Source organism: Mirounga angustirostris, unplaced genomic scaffold, assembly GCF_029215605.1.
Source record: "Mirounga angustirostris isolate CCGP_5_RB_7025 unplaced genomic scaffold, mMirAng1.0.hap1 SCAF_16, whole genome shotgun sequence".
Classification (NCBI taxonomy): Eukaryota; Metazoa; Chordata; class Mammalia; order Carnivora; family Phocidae; genus Mirounga; species Mirounga angustirostris.
In genome coordinates, this window is record NW_026991724.1 from 11596073 (window position 1) to 11609182 (window position 13110).

Below are 13110 nucleotides of genomic sequence, written 5' to 3' on the forward strand. Positions count from 1 at the left end.
CTGAGTACTCTTCACTTGTATTTTTTTCCTCTATCTTAAACATAAAAAATTTTACAATGAAAATAGTGACACAACTACTTAATGTATTTCTACATTTTTAGGTTTTTCACATATATTCACGTGTATGTATATATATATATATACACACACACCAGAAAATTCCTCATTTTATTATAAATTCTCAAACTAAAACCTGAGATAACCATTCTCATTTTCAGTTTTCTTCTTCTGAAATGGTAACTTTTATATTTTGGTGTATGAATATGTATGTGGGTTTACTTTGGTACAGTATAAATATCTTTGAAAAATATTTTGTTCGTTTTATCAATTTGCATTGTTTTGTCATATTTGCTATTTACTTTCCATATGAAGGTGTCAGAATAAGGTCCACACACATACCACAAAGATACCCGTCTTACACTAACACTAACAAGTATGAGGTGTACATCCTTACTGGCAGTATCGGCATCTGGGGGCACTACGTGCAAGAGTTTCTCTAGCTGTTCACACACTGACGCTCAAGTGCCAGAATATTCCAACATCCGTATCTATGGTCAAATTACACGCAGTAGAAATTATTTTTCCTGATAGTAGCTGAACTTTATCATCTAACGAATTAAAACTCACACATGTGCACACACATTAGTGTGGGACAAATTAGTGTGGCATCTATCAAAAACAAAAAGGACCTAATATATCCGACAGTGTTTATACATGAACAGACTAGGTGGCTTGAATGACAGAAATTCATTTTCTCACAGTTCTCCAAGTGTCTGCTGGCTGGTTTCTTCTGAGACCTGTTTCTTTGCTATGCTAATGGCCATCTTCTTCCTGTGTACTTACACGGTCTTCCTTTGGTGTGCACATTCCCAGGGTGCCTCTCCATGGATCCAAATTCCCTCTTCTTGAGTTTGCTTTTCTTAGATTTCAGTGTATGGTCTCTGGCTTAGGTTTTGGTTTGCCTGCCACACCCTTCTTTTTTTTTTTTAAAGATTTTATTTATTTATTTGAGAGAGAGAATGAGAGACAGAGAGCATGAGAGGGAGGAGGGTCAGAGGGAGAAGCAGACTCCCCACCAAGCAGGTAGCCCGATGCGGGACTCGATCCCGGGACTCCAGGATGATGACCCGAGCCGAAGGCAGTCGCTTAACCAACTAAGCCACCCAGGCACCCCTTGCCACACCCTTCTAATGAGCTCCCTGTTTTAACTACTTTAACCCCTGTAACAATCTATTTATAAAAAGTTTCCATTGCCTGCTTTAAAAATGTTAGAAAATAACTTGATTTACTTAAATCCATAATGTGGACAACAGCTACCAGTTAAATACACAAAACATCAGGCAGAACAGTCATCGGCAAGCTTCTCTCAAGAGCCCAGATGAGCTCTTTGTATCTTTGGACACAAATTTATGACCTGAGGCAGCCCACGGTGCCACGCTCATAAAACCTGGATACATTCCCCAGAAATACCTCAAAAGCAATAAACTATCAAAACTGAAAGCTGAAAGTAGAAAATAAAAAAAATGAACTGAGGAAGCCCTCCTTGTTGATAGGCACAACCATACTGAAAGCTAGAAAGCCTGAAAGGAAAAGAGCAAAAAGATATGCAGAATGAGTTTCAAGGTAATGTTTATTATTGACAGAGAAGCATAAATGACACTTACTTTAAGAAAATATGCTCAAAGGGCACCTGGGTGGCTCAGTCAGTTAAGTGTCTGCCTTTGGCTCAGGTCATGATCCCAGGGTCCTGGGATCGAGTCCCACATCGGACTCCCTGATCCGCAGGGGTCTACTTCTCCCTCTCCCTCTGTGCTCGCTCTCTCTCTCTCAAGTAAATAAATAAAATCAAAATTAAAAAAGAAAATATGCTCAAAAACCCTAAAGTAAATTATAGGAAAAAGGAGAGTCCAGGCTGATGATAACAGAGATAATAATCCACTACTGGATGGGTATTCTTGTTCCTAGAGGTCATTAGGGTTTATCTGTACAATCGAAGTTTTTAGCAGACTTTTATTTGGGTATTTACCTTCCCTTCATACCACATTCCCAGGGAAGGTTACACAATGTGCAGACCAAGAAAGACAGACCTTGATAAATTTAAGTCAGTCTAGTCATTTAATAAGTTAGGAAAAGGGCATGTGCCAAAATTCTGGCAATGAGAAGTCTAGGGGCTTCTGAGAAAGCTTGCTCACCAATAAAGGAGACACCTAGGAGGAAATGGTCCATCTTCCGCTGTTAGAACTGTAGCAGCCAGCTTCTGACCATGAAGGAAGCAGCCTACAAGACAAGCTAGAGATAGCAGAGTGGAAATATAAAAAGAACCCTGAAGCTAACTGCCTCAGGACTTCTTGTTATATATAGAAGATATAATCCCATTTCCCTTATTGTTTGAAGTCCTTTAGGTTAAGTTTTCTGTTATAAGCAATTAAATGCAACTTATGGGTATAGGCAGAGGGAGTATATGATCCAACAAACAGCATTAGACCAAAAACGAGAGATCTCAAGAATTCAGCGGCAGCTTAAACCTTTAAAATGCAACTGCATCTGCTTAAAAGGTACAGGGAAAAAAGGAAAACTGAATACCAAGAGCATAATCCACTGCTGCAGTTTGCAAAGAGAAGACAGAAAAAAATGTTTCTGCCACTAATGAAGGTACAGAAGTTATTTAAGGCCTAGCAAATTTCAAAAGCTGAAGTGTGGGGGTAGGAGGGAATAATGAGGAAGGCCCAGAATTCAAGAGCTAAAATGAGTAAGACATGATGTTTCCCAGTGCACAAGTCTCATCAAGTCAAGAAAACCCAAAAAACAAGAATTTGGCAGGTCAAGGGAGGGGATCCTGACTTTAGGATTTGAGCAGATGCAGCCATAGCTCAATACCATTAACCATTAAAATTCAACTCATGCTCCTTGCTTTGATTTGTGCTCCCAAAAATACTTCTGATAACGTTTCCCCACATATACCTCTTAGCTTAAGAAATGGAATGCCAGAGAAATTGCAAAAACAGGTATTTGAAAGTTATTAGTTTATAATGAGTGCTTTAGTTTACACATCTTTGGGAGTCTAGATATAATGAATCAGACCCTTTTGCACATGCTTTGACAAAACTGAAATTTCTAGCCCTGTAAAAACTGTAGTAACCTTACTAGGTTATAAACAACCTAAATGACATCTCCATTTTTATTCATTTATTTGAAAGAGAGAGTATGCACACATGAGCACAACTGGGGGGGGTACAGAGGGAGAGGGAGAGAATCGTAAACAGACTCCATGCTGAGCACAAGGCCCAATGCAGGGCTCGATCTCACAATCCTGAGATTATGATCTGAGCAGAAATCAAGAGTTAGACACCTAACCAACCGAGCTACCCAGGCGCCCCTGGATAACACATTTTAAACAAATGCCCACCACCCAATCTTTCCCAATACCTACTTAAAAATTACTCCTAGAGTGAGCTAGGTACTACTAGGAGCAGTTGTATCCTTTCAACATACTAAAGGGCAAAGTGAAGCATTTTGATTTAGGTTGGACTCCACCAGAACTGAACTCTAATAATGTGTGTGTAACTGATGATTTCAGGATGTACTTCTCAGGAAGTCCAGATGCCAAACAAGAGAAGGAAGCCTATGCAGGGTGCATGTATACACAGACTGCCACTGTGGGCCACTCTGCTTATTTCTGCCGGGCATCTCTCACAGGTGGCATGGACACCGTTATCCCACTCAGGGGGTAATTCTCAAAGATTCAGTCGTGTCATTTCTCTGGACAGCAAGGAAATTGGGTCTGCGTCCTCTAATTCTCATCCACCATCGACTGAAAGCCACTCCCAGGGGCATTAACTCCACGGCACTTCAAGCAGAGGGAAAGCTTCAGCAGGCACTTGCAGTGGGACTCCTATCAGTGGCATATGCTGGAATGGTGAGTGCCCAGAGAACATGGGTAGGGAACCGACACCTTCTGTTACACACCTGCTGGTTCCTGATGGGCTCCTCTCCACTCCAGCTCTTAGTAGTTCACTCCATCTTTCACAGTCCTTGATGCAGATCTTCTCTCTGCTCCATTCAGAAGAACTAGCATCTTTCTAGTAGCCTACTAGTTCTAAAATGAAACCACTTTGTTCATTATTGGACCTAATTAAGAGCCAAAAATCATCCATTCCTTCATGGTTTTTCTATTGAAAGGTTTTGTGAATACAATCAAAGAAAAACACTTGGAGACTCAAAGTTCTATTTATTTTCAACAATGAAAGCAACACAACAAAGAGGAATCAATTCACTAATTTGTAAATCTAACACAATCCTTACCACAAAACAATTTTCAATAAATAAAAACACATTACTAGTAACTGAGTAAGACTGTTCTCAAGACTCTCTACAAAACTGGGTGGTAGGTAAAGAAACACGTGCCACAAGTATGACTGACAAAGACTGGAAGAAAAGAACAGCCAAGGAGCAGGGTCCCCAAATAGTAAGTTAGCAAAGGGAATATGGGATTTTCAAAGCAGTTGAGAAATCAGAGCTCACTAGGGGATGCAAGAGTTTAGGAAGTCTGTGTTCAAGGCCTTGTAATTAAAACTTCCACATTTCTAGATTCTTGATTTGGAATCTATCCAAACTAGAGGAGCTTCTGCCAAAGGATAGGAAGCTCTTTATTCATGCTGCCTGAAAAGACCCATCTCCTAATCTCCCTCCTTTGACTTTGTCACTAGCTCCTGAAACAATATAGCAAGGGTTACATTCAGAAAAGGATTACTACTACACAGGCCAACCTCCCTCTGGTTTAGATTTTCCTTTCATAAACACGCTGATACTGCCAGGGACAGCTCTAAATATATCCAATGTCTTTTGTTTTTAGCCTCCTACACAACTCTGCTTGGCTACAAAATCTAAGATTCACAGAGCAATGGCAGCATTGGTCAGAAGACAAGTGTCAGTTCCAATGTATAAATCTCTGAAGTTCAATGGTCACAATTTTTTTTTTTTTTTTTAAACCTCACCTGCCACACCTTTTCTCTTTTCTCATTATCTTGCCAATTATTTCTTTCGGAATTCAATCCTCCGAGCTACATTCTGAGCACCAAATTTTTTGACCAATGCATCTCGGGCATCCTCATCATCTTTTTGCAAATCTAAGTCGTCCTGTCGGGACCAAATGGGATACCCATCAGCCCTCTGACCAGATTCTAAAAAGGAGGAAGTAGCCTCCAGCTCACCACTATTTTTTAGGAAGGCCTGTGTTACTGTTGACAGATCCAAGTTAAACTTTTCCATTAACTGCCGGATGATCTTAATAGCAGCTCCCACCTCTGGTGGAGAAACTTTTTCTTCTTCTTCTTCTTCCTCATCCTCATCAGGCTGTGTCTCAGAGTCTTCCTCAGGTGTGGGTGGATCATCATCACACATTGTTATGTGTATTTCAAAATCAGGGCTCTCGTCAACCTAGAGAAAGTGATGAATATGACCAGTTCCTAATTACCAAGTCCCAAACACTTACTCTTTCAATATCTACTCTCAACTACCACCCCCCTTTGTCCTTTTCACCCCAATCACACTGAACTTCCTTCAGTCCCTTCAGTCCCATCATGCTCCTTCTCATATTTATTCATGTTGGATGTTTTTACATATACATATATATGTTGGGTTAAGCGGGGAGTGACCGTGTGTGTGTGCACGTGTGCATGTGCGTGTGTGCGTGTAGGTGGGGAATATACATGTGCTTAGGTGTACACTATGTGCACATATATGTATATATATAAGTATGGTATTCCAACAGAAAATTAGAAGCTACACTAAAGGGGTGCCTGAGTGGCTCAGTCGTTGAGCGTCTGCCTTCCACTCGGGTCATGATCCCAGAGTCCTGGGATCGAGCCCCACATCGGGCTCCCTGCTCTGCGGGAAGCCTGCTTCTCCCTCTCCCACTCCCCCTGCTTGTGTTCCCTCTCTCACTGTGTCTCTCTCTGTCAAATAAGTAAAATCTTTAAAAAAAAAAAAGCTACACTAAATATGGAAAAATACAGGTTTGTGCATACACTTTAACGTATACACATGTTCATTAGATCATTTGTTACAAGTCTGACTTCACTCTCAGATTGTAAGCTCCATAAGGGCAGGAATTATATCTGTTTTGAGCATCACTACATCCCCTACTGATGCCTTCACATAAGCACTCAAAACACACAGCTGTATAAGCATACTAGGGCCTCCATGCTGTACTACATTTAGGCACATTACAAAGCACGTTATGTGAGAGGAGAACTATGTAGACCATGTTTGCATTTGAAAGCTTGTGGATATGGGGCGCCTGCGTGGCTCAGTCATTGGGCATCTGCCTTCGGCTCAGGTCGTGATCCCAGGGTCCTGGGATCGAGCCCCACATCGGGCTCCCTGCTCGCCAGGAAGACTGCTTCTCCCTCTCCCGCTCCCCCTGCTTGTGTTCCCTCTCTCACTGTGCCTCTCTCTCTGTCAAATAAATATCTTTAAAAAAAAAAAAAAAAAGAAAGTTTGTGGATAACAGACCAAATATAAAAAATAAAACAAAATTCGGACTATAAAAGGCAACAATCACTAAATTCTGCCAATTCTTGTGCCTTCCTTCACTCATCAATTACAGAACTTTAAATTATTTTCCTGTTTTACGATGAGGCCTAACCATTTTCCTTTGTTAATAAGAAAAATTAATTTACAAGATCCTTTTTCTTGGAGAAGATAAGGACATATAATTTGAACTTTCTTTTAAATCACTATTTTATAGTTCCTACCTTTCCCTCTACCTTTGATTAAATACGAGATTCCAACTGAGTATCAGAAGCTCAACTAAATATGCAAGCATTAAAAAATCCCAAAACCACCTTAAGTACACAAAAAGCTAAACTTGTTTATTAAAGAAATTAAACTCTTTTAAAAATTACATTTATTTTCCTGAGAAGCATTAAAATATTTTAAAAGATAAATCTACAGTCTTATTTTGAAAACCTTAAACTGAGAACAGAGTCCTTGAAATCGGGTGCTCTATACGGTTTAAAAATAATTCTCAGGGGCGCCTTGGTGGCTCAGTTGGTTAAGCGACTGCCTTCGGCTCAGGTCATGATCCTGGAGTCCCGGGATCGAGTCCCACATCAGGCTCCCTGCTGAGCAGGGAGTCTGCTTCTCCCTCTGACCCTCCTCCCTCTCATGCTCTCTGTCTCTCATTCTCTCTCTCGCAAATAAATAAAAAATTAAAAAAAAAATAAAATAAAAATAATTCTCCCAGGACGCCTGGGTGGCTCACTCTTCTGCCTTTGGCTCAGGTCATGATCCTGGGGTCCTAGGATTGAGCCCCGCATCGGGCTCCCTGCTCTGCAGGAAGCCTGCTTCTCCCTCTCCCACTCCCCCTGCTTGTGTTCCCTCTCTCACTGTGTCTCTGTATGTCAAATAAATAAATAAATCTCTTTAAAAAATAAAATAATAATAATAAAAATAAAATAAATAATAATTCTCCCAATTCTTCTCCCTCTCCCCCTCTGAAGTTTTCCTACCAAAACCTAAAAGCTACATGCCTGAAACCAAGATCAGTCCCACTTTCTATTCTCCCTCTCCCCCCACTCCTGCCCTTATCCCACTGGACCTTAAGTACAAAAAGAGTAAATGCGATAACCAATTTTAAAAAAGAATGGAAGCAGGGAAATAAGTTAAATATAGTCAACATACCACAATCTCCTCAAACTCCCGGGTGGCTTCTACAAGCATCTTTTTGACTGCTTCATCATTCTCCTTGATCTCTTCCTTTACATATTCTTCCTCAGGTAAGTCTGGAGTTCTTTTATTCTGTGGTTCTATTAAAGAGAAGAACAGCACCATATTAGAATTAGCCTCTTTCACAGAAACCAAAAATACACTGCATGCTCTATGAGCTCTTAGCCAGAAGTGAGCCTGTACATTTTTTCTATATGAAGACATTAGTTTTAGATCAGAAGGATAAGAAAAACATAAGATACGCATGTTCAAAAATTTCTACTCTTGCTTATGAAAAGTTGTACTATCCAGGTGGTGATATTCTTTCTAGGTTCTAATACATAAAATAAAAATACTCTTCAAGCGTCATTCATTTTTTGCTTTGCATTTATAAATTGTGCAAATTAACAAAATTGTGCCATAAATTGGGTTCTCTGGGAAGCAGACTGTGAAATGGAGATTAACACATAGGTGTTTAAAAGGGTGCGCTCTTGGCAAAACACCTGTTAGAAGAAAGAAGGAGTGGGCAGAGAAAGAAGCTGAGTGGTGAAAGCTCCAACAAAGCCTCAGCTGAAACCATGGGGAAGTCTGGAGCTGGCCAAGTTGGGGTGAGGAAGCCATGACAAAATTCCCCCATAGATCAGTCCCTAAATGCTAGCCATCCTAAGATGACAAGACTTTGGGCAAGACAGCTCTCCAGGCCACTGAAGATAGATGAGGAGGGTACACCACAATCCACTACATACCATCTACAGAAAAGAGGGTCTCCTAAAGCTAAGCATCCTCCAGTTTCTCTTTTACTCTTTGTTCTCTGAGGATTTAATTCTGTTCTCTTTTCCACTAACAAGAACTGACTACTAAAGAGCAGCAAGAAAAAGTTGTTTGTGATGTAACTGCTCTGTATCCTGATTTAGGTGGTGGTTACAACAATTATATACGTACTAAAATACACAACTGGAAAATAGTATGGTGGTCCCTCAAAATACTAAACATAAAATTACCATACGATCCAGCAATTCCACTTCTGAATGTATACTCAAAAGAAATGAAACCAGGGTCTCAAAAAGGTATTAGTACATAGCAGCATTACTCACAACAGATAAGATATGGAAACAACCTAAGTGTCCATTAATGGATGACCAGATAAACAAAATGTGGTCTATACATGCAGCGGGTTATTATTCAGCTTTAAAAAGGAAGGAAATTCAGACACACGCTACAGCCTGGATGAACCCTGAAGACACTGTGCTAAATGAAATAAGCCAATCATAAAAGGACAAATGTAGGATTCCAGTTACATGAAGTAGATCAAATTCATAAAGACAAAAAGGTAGAATGGTGGTTGTCAGGGGCTGGGGAAGGAGCAAAGTGGAGTCAGTGCTTAATGGGTACAGAGTTTTAGTTTTAGAAAAAGAAAAAGTTCTGGAGACAGATGGTGGTGATGGTTACATGACAACGTGAATGTACTTAATGCCACCAAAGTGAACACTTACAAACAGTTAAAATGGCAAATTTTATGTAACATACATATTACCCAAAAAGATATTTCTAGATATTACCCAATTTGTTAATTTTTGCTAATCTGATAAATAAAATACAACATTTCCTTGTTCTGATTTACTTTCCTGAAAAACACCACCACACATATTTGTTATTTAAGTTTCTATGGGTCTGAAATCCAGGCATGGTTTCTATCAATCCTCTGATCAGGGTCTATTTTTATTTAATAACAATATTCTGCATTTGTTTATTGGCCATTCATTTCCTTTTCTGGAAAGTTCTTGTTCCGTTTCTTTTGCTCATTGTTCTACTAGTTTTCTTTCACTAACTTCTGCAAGCTCTTTGGACATTAAGAAAAATATGTTGCAATGTATTGGCAATATTTTTCTAGTTTGCTCTCTGACTTTATCATGAAAAGTTTTTAATTTCAAGTAATCAAATATAAAAAAATTTTTTAATCTTTTTGGTTTCAGGACTATCACCATGCATATATTAAAAAGTATATTCAAGGCAACCTACTGAATGGGAGAAAATATCTGCAAATTATACATCCAACAAGAGGTTAATACCCAGAATAAAGAATGCATACAACTCAGTAACAAAAAAAGTCCAATTAAAAAATAAGCAGAGGATCTGAATAAACATTTTTCCAAAGAAAACATACAAATGGCCAAGAGGCACATGAAAAGATGCTCACATCACTAATCATCAGTGAAATGCAACTGAAAACTACAATGAAGTATCACATCACACCTGTCAGAATGGCTATTATCAAAAAGACAAGAAATAACAACTACTGGACAAGATGTAGAGAAAAGGAACTCTTGTGCACTGTTGGTGGGAGTGTAAATCAGCGCAGCCACTACAGAAAAAGGTACTGAGGTTCCTCAAAAAATTAAAAATAGAACTGGATCCAGCAATACCACTTTGGAGTATCAATCTGAAGAAAATGAAAACACTAATGTGAAAAGATATATGCAACCTGATGTTCATTGCACCATTATTTACAAGAACCAAGTCAAGTGTCCAATGATAGATGAATGGATTAAATTGTGGTGTGTGTACACACACACACACACTCACGCTCACACTGGACTACTACTCAGCCAGGGGTTAAAAAAAAAAACAACAACAACCAGTAACGAAATCTTGCCACTTGCAACAACATGGATGGACCTAGAGGATATTATACTGCTGAAATAAGTCAAAGAAAGACAAATACCAAGTGATTTCACTCTTAGGGGGAATCTAAAAAACCAACCAAACAAAACAAAACCCAAATTCAAAGATACAGAGAACAGAGATGGAAGAGGGTTGGCATGAGGGTGTGCAGGGCAGCAAAATGGGTGAAGGGGATCAAGAGGTACAAACTACCAAGAGGTATAAAATAAATCATGGGGATATAATGTACAGTACAGGAAATATAATCAATAATATTAACTTGAATGATGACAGATAGTAACCAGACTTACTGTGACAGTTTGCAACGTATGCAAATGTAGAATCCCTAGGTTGTATACTTCAAACTAATATTATATGCCATTTGTACTCCAAGTTTTAAAAAAGATCAATAAACGTTAGAAGAATTGAAAAATAAATTAAAAATATATTCATGCATATTTCCTTTTTCCCAAGCTATTCTTTTTACTTTTTTTTTAAAGTAATCCCTACATCCAAGCCAGAGCTGAAACCTACAACCCTGACATCAAGAGTCACATGCTCTACCAGCTAAGCCAGCCAGGTACCCCTCATCCATTTCTTCTTAGTCATTTTAGGATTTTAATTTTTACAATTAAATATCAGATAATCAAAATATCAGAGTAGGGTGAATCCAGCTTAATTTTCTCCAAAGTTCCAAATGGCCTATCTGTAGTCCCAACACTACCGATTTAAACGCAAAGCCCTACGTGATCTACTTCACCCATAAACATAGCCTTGTCCTCTCCCCCAAAATTCTCCGTTGCTTACTCCATTCTAGCCACACTGGTCCTTGTTGCTCCAAAAACACACCAGCTATATTCCCACCTCCAGGCCTGTGCACTTAATATTCCCTCTGCCTGAAACACCTCCTCAGATAACCACGGGGCTTGCTTTCTTTTGGTCTCTGCTCAAATATCAGCTTATGGAGTGACCTTCCCTTATCACCCTGTAAAAAACAACCTCCTCCCCATCCCTTACCCTGATTTTATTTTTCTCTATAGCACTTACCACTGCCCAGCTAGCATGTTAAGTTCCATGACCGCAGGGACTTTTATTTATTGTTATATCCCAGCAGGATAACAGTGTCTGGCACTCAAATATCTGTTGAATGAATGAATCTGAAATGTCACTTTTACCAAAAACAAAATTCCTACTAAGCATGCTTAACAGGAGAAACAGATTTACCTCCCCAGACCTGAAATGTTATATGGAATAGCCAGCCACCTAAGGAAAGGGGCGGGGGAGAGGGGGAGGGTGACATGCTTCTTCCAACAAAAGGGTCTGTCAGTTTAAGCTCTCAATACCAGTTGCATCAAAAGTGAAGCATCTTCACAGCTTTCCACTAAGTCCTAACCAACCTGAATCCCCACGTTCAATTCAACTGCATTAAAAACTCACTTCGCCTGAGCGAGACCAGGAAGACCATTACAACTGACGAAACCTTCTGTGAATACGCATAGAAGCCAAAACGTGAAAATAAACTGGTCTGGCATGCCTTTAAAAAGGCTTATACTCAATCTATCTGAACACAAGTATTTTTTTAAAACGAGTTTCTGGAAAAGACACCCTAGAAGGTGGTTGACAACACACTGCCTCTAGGGAAGAAAATTGGGTAGCTGGTTGGTAAGGTGGGGGGTATCTCTATACAGACTTTGTGTACCTTTGAATATCATACCACGTCAGTTCCCCAGTTACTGGAAAAACATATCGAAGTGCGATTAGAAAATGGTGCAATTTTACCCGGATGTCTAAGGGGGCGGGGGGAAGCCGGGCGACTCTACCAGATGCGCCAACATGGATGCCTAACAGAAAAAGGGGAAGGCGCCCCGCCCCCACCCGCACAGGTGCAGCGCAGGACCCGCGTTCGCTGCAGAGGCCTCACCCCCGCTATCAGCAGCTTCGGGATCCTGCTCAGCTTTCCGCTTCAGTTTCTGGGACGAAGGGCTCACTGGGGCGTCCCCCAACAGGTACTTATGCTCCTGGCCCCGCAGGTGCTTGAGGTAGCGGTCCTTCAGGGACTGCCACGAATGCTGGGTGAGGGAGCTTTTCTCCATCGCCTTCCACAAGGCGGTGCCGGTGACGGAGCTTGGCGAGCGGGCATTTTCCTTCACGTACGTCAAGATGGCCACGTCGTCCGCGTCTGTGAAGGCGATGCGCCCCCCGTGCGGCTGCGGCTCGGGCTGCGCGGCGGCGCCCCCCTCGGCCTGGGCACCGGGCTTCGTCTCCGGGGCCTGGTCGGCCGCCGAGCCCAGCCGATAGGCCTCCAGGTCGAGCCTCTCGTTGCGCTCCACGCAGTCCAGGATGTACTGCGTGGAAATGAAGTCGCCCGAGGCCTCGGCCGCCGCCTCCCCGGGCTGGGCCAGCAGCACGGCCCCGGGTTCCTGCACCCGGCACAGGGTGCCGCCGCCGTGCAAGATGAGCGTCGAGACCCGGCGCTTGGCCGGGCTGGGACGCACGTAGAAGGACATGGAACTGCCATCTTCCCTCACGAACAGAGTCGAGGAATGGGTGAGCCCGTTGGGGTCTTTGCCCAAATCCATCGCCTCCGCCATAGCTGACGCCAGGTGACCGAGGAGTGGCCCCCACACGAGCTTCTGACGCACAGAGCAAAACAGAACTGCCGTTCCCGACGCCGCGGCCGCGAAGCCCCGCCCTGCGCCTGCGCAGCAGTAGCGCGCGAAGAGCGCCCGCCCCTTCCTCTCG

At 41.6% G+C, this 13110-nt stretch overlaps 1 protein-coding gene across 1 annotated transcript; it reads right to left on the reverse strand.

Moving 5' to 3' along the window:
* Positions 1–4208: 4208 nt before the first annotated feature.
* Positions 4209–13059, reverse strand: TERF2IP (TERF2 interacting protein). Its single transcript, XM_045890709.3, has 3 exons — positions 12290–13059; positions 7684–7808; positions 4209–5436 (listed from the first exon to the last, which is right to left on the reverse strand). The coding sequence occupies exons 1-3, from the start codon at positions 12957–12959 to the stop codon at positions 5032–5034; spliced, it is 1200 nt and encodes a 399-aa protein (XP_045746665.1). The 5' UTR covers positions 12960–13059; the 3' UTR covers positions 4209–5031.
* Between the last annotated feature and the right edge of the window lie 51 nt (positions 13060–13110).

Excerpts from the sequence above, each read along its gene's own strand:
- TERF2IP (XM_045890709.3), bottom strand. The coding sequence starts at position 12,959 with ATGGCGGAGGCGATGGATTTGGGCAAAGACCCCAACGGGCTCACCCAT. Across the intron at positions 7,809-12,289 it reads CGAAGCTGCTGATAGCGGGG|AACCACAGAATAAAAGAACT; the intron begins GTGAGGCCTCTG and ends TCTCTTTAATAG. Across the intron at positions 5,437-7,683 it reads GGGAGTTTGAGGAGATTGTG|GTTGACGAGAGCCCTGATTT; the intron begins GTATGTTGACTA and ends CACTTTCTCTAG.